This window comes from Mizuhopecten yessoensis, unplaced genomic scaffold, assembly GCF_002113885.1.
Source record: "Mizuhopecten yessoensis strain PY_sf001 unplaced genomic scaffold, ASM211388v2 scaffold8195, whole genome shotgun sequence".
NCBI classification, from domain to species: domain Eukaryota; kingdom Metazoa; phylum Mollusca; class Bivalvia; order Pectinida; family Pectinidae; genus Mizuhopecten; species Mizuhopecten yessoensis.
In genome coordinates, this window is record NW_018407426.1 from 2,216,525 (window position 1) to 2,230,034 (window position 13,510).

A 13,510-nucleotide genomic window follows, 5' to 3' on the forward strand; every position below is an offset into this window, starting at 1 on the left:
GTGTCTAAGAAATAACGTATAGGTCGAATTACATGTCCTGTAAATAACAACAACAAAATATCAAGAAGCAATGAGTTTGGCCACTGATCTATATGTGAAAAAATGTGTTGTCGACATGTCCATTAAAGTCAGTCATTCTGTTCTAAAACAAAATGCATGAATACATTTTTAATAAATTTAATACAATTTGCAATACAACATATTGCAGTGAAATCAGTATTATGAGCAAATTAGGAAATGATGTCGTAGTATCGTAACACGGACATCTGAACCAAATTGTTATTATATTTTCTATCTATTAAAAATGTAAACCCTGACTACTTAGCTACGTCTGACATGACAGATTGCAATATTTGAAAACTTTAACTGGTCCATTGTTTTTGTCTGCTTTAATTACCAGTTCAAAGTACGTTAATTCAATAGATCAATATACATTCAAAGTATTTTGAAAAGAAGCACCCTTAACATACATATGACATAGCAATTCCTGTAGCGTTGCTTGCATAAAACATTACAGCTAGTAATCAAACTGTTTGGCAAATGGATTAAACTGGCTTCCATGAAAAGTAAATCAACTCAATGAGCACATCCTATGTTTCAAATCCAACACATGCGTAGTGCACCGTTTCCGGACAGCACATGGTAGGTAAAAAGGCATTTTCTTTAAAATCCTCGCAATTTCCGTAGCTCACGTGTCCTTTCGGACACATGAAGTGACATTTGCAGTACTTAAGCCAAAAAGGGGACACGCACTTTTTGGTGACAGGCGTCTTCTGTCCCGGAACTAATTGGCCAAACATCCCTTGCATGCCTGCACCTATACCTCCTCCTCCAATTCCGATCTCCATACCACTTCCCATTCCACCTCCAAATAAACCACCCATTCCGCCTCCCATTAATCCTTCGAACATCCCATCCATTCCACCCATAGTGCTTCTTGATCCGCCCATGGCGCCTCTCATCATGCCATCCATTCCACCTCCAAGGAAACCTTCCATTTCACCCATGGCGCCTCCAGCTCCTCCCATGCCGCCTCCGAAAAGACCACCCATTCCACCTATGGCGCTTCCGAGTCCTGCGCCTTCCATTCCACCCATTGCTCCCGTTCCGTGTCCCATGCCGCCCATTGCAGCCATGGCAGCGCCCATTCCACCAAATAGGTCACCATCTGTAATTAAACACTACAGTGTATACGGCTTAACACGGTTGCCATTGCAAATACCGAATAAAGCATTAAATGCAAAAGTTTAATTCATATCGTTAAAACGCGTTCTACTATAGTTCCGACTCTTCTTCGGATACATTATTGTGCTTTGTCGTCTGCCCATTTACGTGATTCACTGCGTTAATGGACGAACTAGCATTTGTCAGATGTTATTGCTCTGATGATTTCGGTATAATTCGCTGTGTTTACGGTATCAGACAAACCTTTGTATTGCATACAGCTTACTTGGGAGTTTTCTTGATCTTTTCAAGTAATGAATCAATTACGAGAGGAATTAGTCAAAGAATTGTGCAGAAATCATATTTCAGTACCTATCTCATGTCAAGATATGCTTCATAGCTTGATATTTAAATCTTATTAATTGAAGGTCGTTTTTCCAAAGAAACTTTTTAAGATAATGTCGTGTTTATAATATCTCGACAATTAACATTGAAATGAAGATAATGGAGACTGGGAATTTGTCGTAAGGAAAAAGCAGATACAACCTACATAATATAGATGTGCAAGAACGTCCGCATCTTGATGTGATCGTATTTATCTCAAATTTCCCTCTCAAGCGTAAACTTGCTTATGAAGAATTAAAAGTAGGGAAGCGTATGATGCTTTTTTTTTTTTTTATTAATTTCCGTTCCAAGATCTAATCTCAAACAAACCAAAACTAAGTGAAAAACACGTTTTAATTGAAAATGTTCCAAACACCCCCAAAGCAAATCTTGAAATCGTATATGATGCATTAGAAAGAGCTCGCAGTGCCATCATACATTTACATTAAAGTTTGAGCAAAATTAGACTTGGTACATTTTCCGGTTACCGTAATAATGAAGACTTGCTAAGAAAACCAGTTGAAACTAATCACACCATTCTATTACAAACGAACGTTCATGTTTTATCTTTGAAATAGAAGATGATGTAAATCACTTCATTTATTTGCGAGGGTTGTTTTTTCAAGTAAATTGGCAAGGTGCTTCAAAGAATAGCGTTGAGTCAATAATTTGCGAATAAAACCTTCAAGCATAGTTAGTTGAATTGAGTTGGAACGAAATTAAAGATATTAACAGTATAATGATATACAGTTATAATATTTGCAATCATCTAACTTTGTACAGTAGGTCCAGTATTATCGTAAACTGCGTTTTCAATTAATGAATTATATGATATAAAGTTAAATGTGAGGATTTCTTTCGAAATTTTATTTCTGATAAATTTCTACGTTTTCCCTTATTCGTTTTTATATATTTTTAAATGAGATTATTTTAATTAATTACCATATTATAAAAAATAGACAATAATGCAGAAGCCGATACAATAGGAATTTTTTCATAAAAAAACCCATTTTAATTTTGTTTTTATATTCACCTTATTAAACTATTATATTTAAATTCTCAAAAAAGAAAATTGATAACGTTTATGTACCAAAACCTCTGAATTGGTACCTGTTGTGGAAGACGAACGAAGAAATATAATTCTAGGTTTACCAGGTATTGAAATATAGTTGCTTTTTCGAATGAAATCTACATTTAAGAACAAAATAATAACGTTATTAGGTCGCTACCTTTTCATTTAGATTGTTATCAAAAACAAAATTTTATATGAGAAACAATGCTGTAAAGCTTTTACGTCATGATATTTAAGGACCCATGCTGATGATTTTTTATTCTCCTTGCTAAACCCAGATGAACTGTTTCTGAAGAACTAATGCATATTTTTACTTAAGTAATACCGAAGAAGATCAGAAATCATGTAATTGCATTACAGTTTGAAAATGCAACACACATGTTACCATTTAGTGTATAACTATATGTCTTTATTTAAAATTTAAGAAAAGCATCTACAAAAACAAATCGATGAACTATTACTTACCAAATATAAATGCTTGTGTTACATGGAGCACAGTGAAGGCAACTAGCGAGAACGTTAGCCCGGAATACCCCATCCTGATGATACTCTGCTAAACTTCTGCTGAAAGGATGGTTCATACTATACATATATGAACACAGAGCACTTGTTGCATTTGAGGCACCGACAGGTAAAATGCATTCACACCTGCTATTCTTAATTACTTGTAAAAGTGTGTATATCAAAATAATTTGTTACTGAACGATCAACTTAGTTTTATGTCCATATTATGGTTCAACTACATCGTAATTAATTATTTTTATATTTTCATCGCGTTTTACAATTAATAAGATTATTATTGTACCCTTCGTTGGACGTTTTCCCTCTCATTATTAGTAAAAATGAGACATTTGATGAAAAACAACATCTAGCAATCAAAATATATAGCCGCCGCTTATTGCATTAAGTAACCATGAAAGTAATAATAATGATAAATGTTGGGCCACGGGAGGTGCTAGGCGAATGACGTGGAACCACTAGGACATTGTGTATGGTAGCGTGTGACAACTCAAGTACATGTACATCAACATTAGCCTTTAGTGTCGCGGATGTCTGCAAGTGACAACGTTAATAGGAAGTGGCGGACAACAAATTCCTCTGATAAATACACTTTTATTGTAAATGGGCAAAACATGAAATAAACATGTCCATTATAGGATGATAAGTGTACATAATGTATCCACTGAACATTATATTAATGTTTTTCGCCTTCTTGTCTCTCTGTAAAATTTAATTAAAACAATGCATTTGTGTTGTATATTTGGACTTGAAATTCCGGATTAAAGATGACTTAAAACACAATTTTAAAAGATATTATTAATTAAGTAATTATTTTTCACGTTTATCGAATTCCTCTCATAATTTTTTTTCTTACCGTTTGAAATGGTTTGAAACTCAAACGCAACATCCCGAACATACATCAGCATGTACGATCAATCACTTCTAATACGGAAACACAATAAAGGAAGGGGGTTAAACACGACGTTGTAATAATTTTGAATTTATGATAAACTTATTTATACAACTGCTCCATTTTGTTGAGCACGTTCGTGTAACCTGTCAAACGAGTCCACACCAAATCGTAATTTGTTGAACAACACTTCCAAGATAATTTGCATAATTGCTCATTTAAATAGTTCCCACGTAAACAGCAGAACAAAATGGGGCTTGACATATAATGTACCCATTAACCTATTAAGGGAATATGTTATTGTTCTCTTGAGAACACCAACGATCCAAACATCTTTCATGTGTCCTTAAGTGATGGCGGAAAGAAGTGAAATTGTAGCGTCATTAATCCAGATGGTCATTTTATCCCAGACAACGATGAAACAGTTACATATAGTCACGTGGCACATATTTTTTACGTAGCAGGATACAAGATGTCGGATTGTTTTCCCACACATATTTCTGAGCATTGATTTATAACAGGTAAAGGGAGTTCACAGAATGAAGAAAGACTAAAGCATTGTCCAACACCAACGTTACGTCTTTCGGAATACCTATGTTGCATATGATATTTTGGATTTTGTATGAAACAATGCCACAGTGAAATAGCAGTGCAGTACCTTTATTTTGTCATGAAGATGTCTTTATTTCATAAATATTTACCTGAATTGATTTACTCTGCGATACCAAAAAATGTCGTTAGACATTTCTTTGACATTTGCGGCCTTGGTAAAGGACAAATTATCCAGCAATATCCGCTTGACAGCTAGATAGACAGATAGCCGAGTCATATTGATCAGTAAAGCTTTCAAGCTACGTTGAGGAAATTATACCATATCTTAGACCATAAGTGACGATACATTTTCATGGAATGGATAGGAAACATCACGTGGAGTGCCTTGGGGATCACCTTTTGGGCTATTTTGTTGGTTTTGAATTGAAGATTTACGATGTTTATCCATTTTTACTGCCTTTTTGGTTACAGTGGCATGCATTTGCGTCATCTTACTTTAATAACCAGTTTTATTGGTAACATGCAAATAAAATAACTAGAAGGTTAAACATGTTACAGAATTAACCTACTTTTACAGGTTGAATACATAATGCATATCATCGCATAGAATACATGGAGTTATACTTCCAGTATAAATATTTTCAAAATCAAACTGTAGTTTTTCTATAATGACCTGAACAAAACAACATATTTCCCCGTTTTTCCTTTTGGCCCACTCATTACTGTTCTATACAGGGACTGATTGATAAAAAAGAAACCTCATTTCATGATTACTTAACCCAAGATTTTTTTGGAAAATAATTTGCCGAACACAGCTGTTTTCTCTCTATCATTTATTTACGTAACAAAGTGTTATATATATCTTATGCACATTGAACATAATAATATCACAATGATATTCATAATAAGTAGCATTTACATATATCTATATCTATAATGGTTATGTAAGGAAACAACCTAACAACTTTTCATTAAATAGGATTGTTATTTTAAATACCTGTTTAAAATACATCGTTGTATCATCCACAGCTAGCATCCTTTCACCAGCACCATACACAATACATATATCAGTTGGCTAGATTATATAGTTTCATAACTTTATCCCTGTACATTAACGTAATTCCTAGATGAAATACATAGTACATATTGATACATAGTATTCAATACAAATTGGGAAACATTTCTCGTGTCAGCTCAACTACTCCCTTAACTATCACCAACCAGATAGACCTTCCTTCCTCTTTGTACAATTTTATAACTTAATACATAACCAAGTTTAACTTCGTATCTCGGGGTAAAAGACCATTCCCGCTATCAGATGTAATTCATCTCAAATATATACTGTACATAACAAATATGTTACTTGTCAGTTTCAAAACTGTGTTCTTTTTCATAATGTAACATGATTGGAATTACATCAGTTTGGTGACTGTTCGGTGGGGAAATATACAAACATCGTAGTTAAAACATTTAGATATTGCATCTGCAATAATACATTGAGCTGATGAAAACGTCATTCAATCGATGAACATAGGAAAAGTACGAAATGAAAATAACTAGTTGTAAAAATCAAAATCAGATTGGCTAACAAAAATACCCACATATTCCATACTTCTACCGTAACTTTTCAGTTTGTTATTAATAAAGTGTAAGTTAATAAAGATCAGCTAAAATATATCCAAAATTCAAACAATGGTGACCATACCAAAGCCACATCCAACAAATTTGGTAAGAAATTTACATTTCGATTCTTGTGCATTGAAGCTTATGTATAATTCTTGTACTTAATTAACAAATAAAGACAACACTATGTAGCTGATTCAGAAAGTAAATATGCCACTAATCGAACTCATATATATATATTCACAGTTTGGACTCTGTCGTCTCTATAGTAGCAGTGGTTTTGATGTGATTGGTTCCATTTTTCAAAATTCCTTTTACGCCATTTTCCTCTGATTTTTCCTCCGTCTGGGTAGGTTTTATTTCCTCCAATTGCTTTTTGTTTAGCTGTAGTGAGTCCACTTTGTCTCTATCGCCGATGGCTATTATATCATGTGTGAACTCGGACTTTTCTCTCCGTACTTCATCTTCGTAGTTAAAAACCGTATTGTTGTACCAGTTTGGCTCGCTAGAGTCCTTTGGTGGTATTCCAAGTACCTCGTCAGTGTTTAAATTTGCTGTAGATGGGTGACTTCCAAGTTTGAAAGGGTGTTTTCCTTCCTGCAAACGCCGTTTGGCACGAATGACCAATGGAATTAATAGAGCCATAAACACTATAAATAGAACAAGCACTCCCGCAAAGATGGCGGCGCCTGATGAGTATTCTTTCACACTCTTATCCTCAACACGCTTGTCTCGGTGAACGGCTAACGGCAGGGCGTTTGAAAGGATTTTATGGTCGCTTTCACTGACCAAAAAGACCTGGAAAAAAACCCAATTGAAAACTGTCAATGATCGATTAATGTATGCTATCACATTATGTAAAAAGATTTCTTAATATATTGGATGATTGCTTTTTCTTTGCTGTTATTTGAATGAAAGCATTTTTATTCACTGTGACGGAAGTATATAATCAAGGACTAATCACGGTACACGATAATTCTGAAAGGCTAACTACGCATACATTATACTTACATTGAAAATAACTTCAGTCGAAGTCTCTATATCCTCCGAATTATTAACCACCAAGAAGTTGTCGTCATCGATCATGAATGCGTCGGTGCCAACGACCAGGAAACTTTCATTAACCTTTATGTTGGTAAGATTAGAAATACAGGCCATAATGGAAAGTGAGCAAATTCCATCAAATTTGGTATAGAAAATAATAACCATGATCCGAAACAGTCAGAGTCACCTTGTCACAATGTGGTACACTGTAACTCCAAGTAAACCACTAGCGGTAAACCTTGACCCTTGTCATTTGAAGTAAATCGGCTGACGCTAAATTATTTTAGACAAAATGTAACAGAACTCCTAATGACAGCACATACTTACTGATGAAATATGGAACAGATAAATTATATTAAAACATGCTGACCGCAGGCTAGGCGACACTTGATCAAAGCTACCGGACAATTGTTTTTAGAGTCGAAAGTTCAAGTAAATAATATATACACCGCATACATTGTTAAAAATATACAAAATAAATATCATTTTATATTTCGCAAACCGCGGCTTATTTTTTTTGTAAAAATATTTATATTTGCACGAGAAAAAAAAACCTGGAATATGTCATGACGTTTCACTATTGACTGGTACTGCTCTTAAAATGGATAAGATTGGTAAACAAGTATAACAAGTTATATTCAATGATTCCATTATATCACAAATGTACTAACATACCCCGATGATATTCCCCTTCACATCCAGCCGGATATATTCTGTATCTACTCCCTTCCGGATGTCGTTCTCGATTGAGTGTAGCCGGACCATGGATCCATGCTGGGCGTCCGGAAGTACATACCCTTCTTTGATATCACTAGGTATCGTGTCAATTTCATACTCATAGTTAGTATATGGAATATTTCCTGTAAAATGGCCAGATAAACATGTCATTTAGATCTTAATATGATGAATCTAAGTGTTACACCTGAACCGGTAAGAAATAGATATATTACTATATGTACAATGTAGAATCATAGTGTTTAAGAAAAGTGATAAGATTTTCACAGCTACAAAATGTAGGCTACAGTATGCTTAATTGTCATTCCAAAATTTCACGTTAGTCATGTTTGACCTTTCCGAGAAAATTGCATCGATTACAATTGGCATTTATTCTATTTCCGGATGAGTGACGTTTGTATGTGTTGTAAGTACATGTACGACTCTATATTTTTTATTTTTTGTCATCATAAATATGTGATGTACACATTAAGGATGGGCCGGCACACACCCGTAACTATGAGATACCTCTAATCACCGATACATTCTAGAAACTCCACGGGTAACGTTCACTTACGTTTGGTACACCTCTAGAATTTGCCATAGCTAAATTGAAGGCACGCGAATAACTAACTGTATTTGATTTGTCTCAGGTAAAAAAAAAACAATCCTTGAAATGTCCTAGGAACATTACAGTAAACCGACACACGATTTACAAGTAAACAATTTTTCCGTTTAGCTGCCACGATGTCATTAGATGTAAATCAAAAGATCAAACTAGTCTTCTGATCTCATCTAGAAAGTGGCGTACACTGAGCCATCGATTCTGTCATGAAATATTCCAGGGGTGCAGAAAATGTGAGTGAGCGTAACTCCTGGAGTATTGAGGCAGATGTAAACACAACTTAATATAAGTAGACAAATATACAGTCTGTAACTCACCTGATACGAACAGACATCGACACATAATGGCGACTGTTAGGTGCAAAAGTTTGAAGAATGCCATTTTTGCCAACTGTAAATAGAAGCCAATGCAAACGTTCTTATATCTCGACTATTTAAACCTCACTTCAATGCAGATACCTCTCTATCATGATATAATGATTTGCTTCATGTCAACAAAACAAACCGATTAAATGAATGTGCATCGTCTTTAGTCTGTCATTTTATTTCATTCCGCATTTTTTGAGATTGGTAACGAAATATTCATTTATTTTTCACATCTCGTTTTTTTTAATTCCCTATTCGTCTCAGGAAAACATTAACTGAATGAGAAGTTAGTAATAAAATACGTTATCTTTTAAACAAGCAAAACTAGCACATGACGTCAACAATAATTATAAAATGATGATCAAGTTAATTTTTTAATAGAACACGCAAAATATATTTTTAAGTTAAATCACAGTTCCCAGAATATTCCTGGGTTGGCTTTGTGCTTACAGCAAAATATCAGCAGAACTATAGAACTCATTTGCATTATCAAAAATAAAAACCGAGATATTAAATTCAATTCGATAGACTGCAAAACTTGGAATTAAGTGAAGGAGGCATTAGTTGTTCAAAAAGCACAAAAAGACACCTCTTTATAAGACAAAAACCACTGTCCCAAGAGGCGCCACACAAGGTATATTCATGTGAGAAACAATGTTCCATAAGGTATATTTCAACAGAAAATAGTTTCATACAAATTAAAGTCCCACTGGAAACGACGTCATACATGGTATATCCCGCGTGAAACGGCGTCACCTAGGAATGTTACCCGTGGTCAAGTATGGTATTCTGAAGTCAGCGAATTCGGGGACAGATGTGAAACAAATTGTGTTATGATAACGTCAACGTATTTTAAAACAGAAGTATATTAACTATGGTATCAAATACGTTTTAGTTCTACTTACCAGCTTAGCCGCCTATCACTGCTACAGACAATCCCTGGAATAGATAGCATCATACGAGTCATTGCAGAATTTACAGAAATATTAGTATAACTTCCCTGATGCATCATGATTCGGGACTGTAAGTATACGTCATGATACCTATGTAGTAGGGGTCATCTGTCTAACGTTTATTTGATAACAGTATTGTCTACCAATCAGATAGCCCTATCAGTATTCAAAATAACATTTCATTTAGCACACAGACGTTTCTGTTGTTCAAATAAAATGGTCCGAAACACAAAAATCAACTATAATCACCTTACTTTTATCATTCAGGGGCGTTATTGATATCGAGTAACAATAGAAATAAACATATTGACGAGGACATTGAAAATACATCGGGGCGGAAATCCTGATGACATACTAGTTGATATTTAACTATGATAATCACATCAGAAAACAAAATTGCTAAACAGAATGTGCAATATTTAAATTATGGTTACTGATAGCATTATTTCTTATGAAATAATACATTGTAACAAGTCAGTTTCCTTGTTTAATTATCAGTGTCCCTCTCCCTTCCAACACAAGTGCCCCAGAAAGATTCTGAAACCTACTGGCCGAGAAAAGTGTCCATTGGAACAGTGAAAGAAACAGCAGGGTTCGATTAGATATGTACCTTAATATAAAAACAACCGCCACTAGCAATGGTACGAACATGTTCTGAGGATTGAAACAAACGCACACCAACGCATCGCACTCGGCTGGGCAACAGAATGAAAAAAGAGGAGAAAGAACAAAAGGGACACGGAGGAGAATCATTGAAAGAGAGTCAAAAGTAAATAAAAAACTACGGTCGGTAAAACACTACAGACTTCCACTGTAGTTTTTGTACATACAGTGTAACTTCCCCTTAACTTTGTGTTTGATATAAATTTAGTGAACCTGTGACAGACAACTACCGTTTCGCAGACAGGGTTCTAAGATACAACCATCGACTAGATATCTCCGACGGTTAGACCGACGTTACAAGGAACCGAACATCAATGGTTTGACTCCTAGTGTAGCCCGCTACATGTTTGAACTCACACATGTAACATTAATCATAATTGTTAATTATTGTTTTGAGTATTTTTTAAATTTCATCAAAAACCTGTTTTTTTAAAATTGGATTATCAATCAGTTGTTGGCAGTGTGGCACGGGAAGTCTTAAATGACCAATGGTCAGTTAGGTGTAATTTTCGCTATCAGAGATGTACGGAGGCAATACTCGACTTTAATCTTTACCCTAGTTCGATAGCATACAATGCAATCTATGTCAGCGACACACCGTATGTTTACCTCAGAATCACGATATTTTGATGTAAATAACCGCGACAAATCCAATAAGCAATATATCTTATCTGACACACTTTCGAATCTTTAAGTAAGAGGGATACGTCGGTATAAATATCCAGGTATTTCATTATTGAAATGATAAAATGTGTCTTTGCACAAGCTGTAAGAAGACAAAATTTATTACAATATAATTCGGCCTATTAATTGACCTATTAATTTTATACAGTGATATGTTATGTGAAGGGTATATAATCGTTAAAGAAGTTACATATGTACAATCTAATAGTAGGTGATTAATGAAGACAAGATAATATGAATTTACTATCCTTTTATTAGATTTTCTTTGGCCTATTTACATATGGAGTGGTGTATTATGTGAGGGTTATCTTATCTTGTTATTTGTGAAGTGATCAGAAGGGAATAAGGGTTAATACCGTTATCTTACCTATATAACTATACGCATTTGTAACACAAATCCACGAATTGTCAGTTACTTCAAAAACACCCAACACTTAACCACGAAATATTACTACATAAATGTTACTACATAAAACTGCGAAATGTCAATTATATTAACAATGTCCAAAAACACCCACAAATGTCAATCAAAAACGCAAAAGCAAGAAATGTTAATTAATAGGTCAATGTCTAATACAAAAGCACGAAATATAAATTGCTTCTCAATTATCCAACACAAAACCACGAAATGCATATTACTTCACAAACATCATATTAAAAAACAACGAAATATCAATTCGTCTACTACAGAAAACTGCAAAATGTCAAGTAATTTATCAAGGTTCATACAAATACAATGTTCAACTAAACGTTTATTTCTAAACAAAAGTCTGATGCAAAAACAAAGAAATGTCAATTAATTCACAAACGTGCTACACAAAAACAACGAAATGTCAAGTACTACACAAATATCTAACACTTAACTACATGTACGAACAGATTATTACTTCCATAAACGTCTGCAACGAAACTGCGAAACATTGCGTTCATCATTAAGGGAAAAAACAAACAAGTTTCTGCACAAATTAATTAATGCAAAACTGCGAATGTCAATTAATTCCTCAAGGTCACACAGAAAATCACGGAATGTCAATTACTACAAAAACGTCTGCAACAAAACTACAAAATGTCAATTAGGGTAATACACCAAAACCGCAAAATGTCAATTGCACCATCAAGGTCTAACTGCTTAATGTAAATTTCTACACAAACGCCTAACAAAAATCTGCGAAATGTCAATTACATTATCATTATTCAACATAACAACGAAATGCAAATAGCGCCATAATCAATTAATTCATCAAGATCCGACATAGAACCACGACGTGTTCAACATGTGTCACCATGTTTACTGTCAGCTTCTCCACTACATCTGTCCTATCATACGAATTATCATATTCTTTATAATACAACGTAGCATAATAATACATAACGATATATTACGAAATGAAATGGACCCTGGTTTTAATCCCCTATATAGATAACAACTTAGCAAACTAAAGCTTCGTCATATATTACATCGCCATGGGAAAAAGTAGAGGTAACCGATTAAATAGATTGCAATTGGAGGTTACAACGTGTTGAGATTCGGAATCAACGCAATCAGCACCATCCTTTTCCCATTGTGTGCGGGTTTTTTTGTTTTTTTTAGAATAAAATTATTTTTCTTACTTTGGTAGTATAGAATTATATAATAAATCAATATTCTATAATGCAGACAAAATCTGCAAAAAAATCCTAAAACAAATAAAGTTAAAATGACAGTTTAAGTCATCACAGATACATGCTGTATAATCTCATATAAGTATATATATAATGTATACGTATCCTCTCACAGGAGGCACATTTTTGAAATTATTTTTTTGCTTGTTCATGTTCTGGAGTTCAATATCTGAGAAGTGTTTTTTTAACAAACATTACTTATAACTAGACATCACACAATGTATACATTTACATCACACCACAACGACATAAACTATTACAATGCTATATCCATATTCTGACTTAATTACAATTTAGATCTACATTGTTTTTTTAGTAGAATTCAATTGAGCATCGTATAAATATTGTATAGATATATGTTGGATGGACAAAAATGATTTGGCACAAGTTCTTACATCTTAATTAAGCCCTCTCCTAACTTAAATACATTTTACGTACATCGTAGCTGTCTTAACATGTACATTTCATTTTTTTTTTTATTTTTTATTTTTTTAAATTTAAGTTGAATTATTAAAATAGGTTGTTGACGACTGTTTCTCTGTACCCCGACCTACTCATAGAGAATTAACCGAGGTTTTCACACAGATAAAGAAA

General features: G+C 34.1%; 2 protein-coding genes across 2 annotated transcripts in view; both read right to left on the reverse strand.

Annotated features, from left to right (window-relative positions):
* Positions 1-213: 213 nt before the first annotated feature.
* LOC110455332 (acanthoscurrin-2-like) lies at positions 214-3,185 on the reverse strand. The gene is made up of 2 exons (XM_021505413.1): positions 3,086-3,185; positions 214-1,168 (listed from the first exon to the last, which is right to left on the reverse strand). The coding sequence occupies exons 1-2, from the start codon at positions 3,156-3,158 to the stop codon at positions 591-593; spliced, it is 651 nt and encodes a 216-aa protein (XP_021361088.1). The 5' UTR covers positions 3,159-3,185; the 3' UTR covers positions 214-590.
* A 2,223-nt stretch (positions 3,186-5,408) lies between these two features.
* The window catches only part of LOC110455261, a 16,525-nt gene continuing 8,423 nt past the window's right edge, over positions 5,409-13,510 (reverse strand). The window contains exons 2-6 of the mRNA XM_021505266.1: positions 9,860-9,893; positions 8,907-8,979; positions 7,926-8,110; positions 7,218-7,331; positions 5,409-7,004 (exon numbers count right to left, since the gene is read on the reverse strand). Of these exons, the coding sequence (XP_021360941.1) occupies positions 6,447-7,004; positions 7,218-7,331; positions 7,926-8,110; positions 8,907-8,970 (921 nt within the window). The 5' untranslated portion in view covers positions 8,971-8,979; positions 9,860-9,893 and the 3' untranslated portion in view covers positions 5,409-6,446. The remainder of the gene's footprint in view (positions 7,005-7,217; positions 7,332-7,925; positions 8,111-8,906; positions 8,980-9,859; positions 9,894-13,510) is intronic.

Bases quoted from the DNA above. Each gene is read 5' to 3' on its own strand.
- LOC110455332 (XM_021505413.1), bottom strand. From the start codon at position 3,158: ATGGGGTATTCCGGGCTAACGTTCTCGCTAGTTGCCTTCACTGTGCTC. The intron at 1,169-3,085 runs GTAAGTAATAGT...GTTTAATTACAG, and splicing joins AACACAAGCATTTATATTTG to ATGGTGACCTATTTGGTGGA.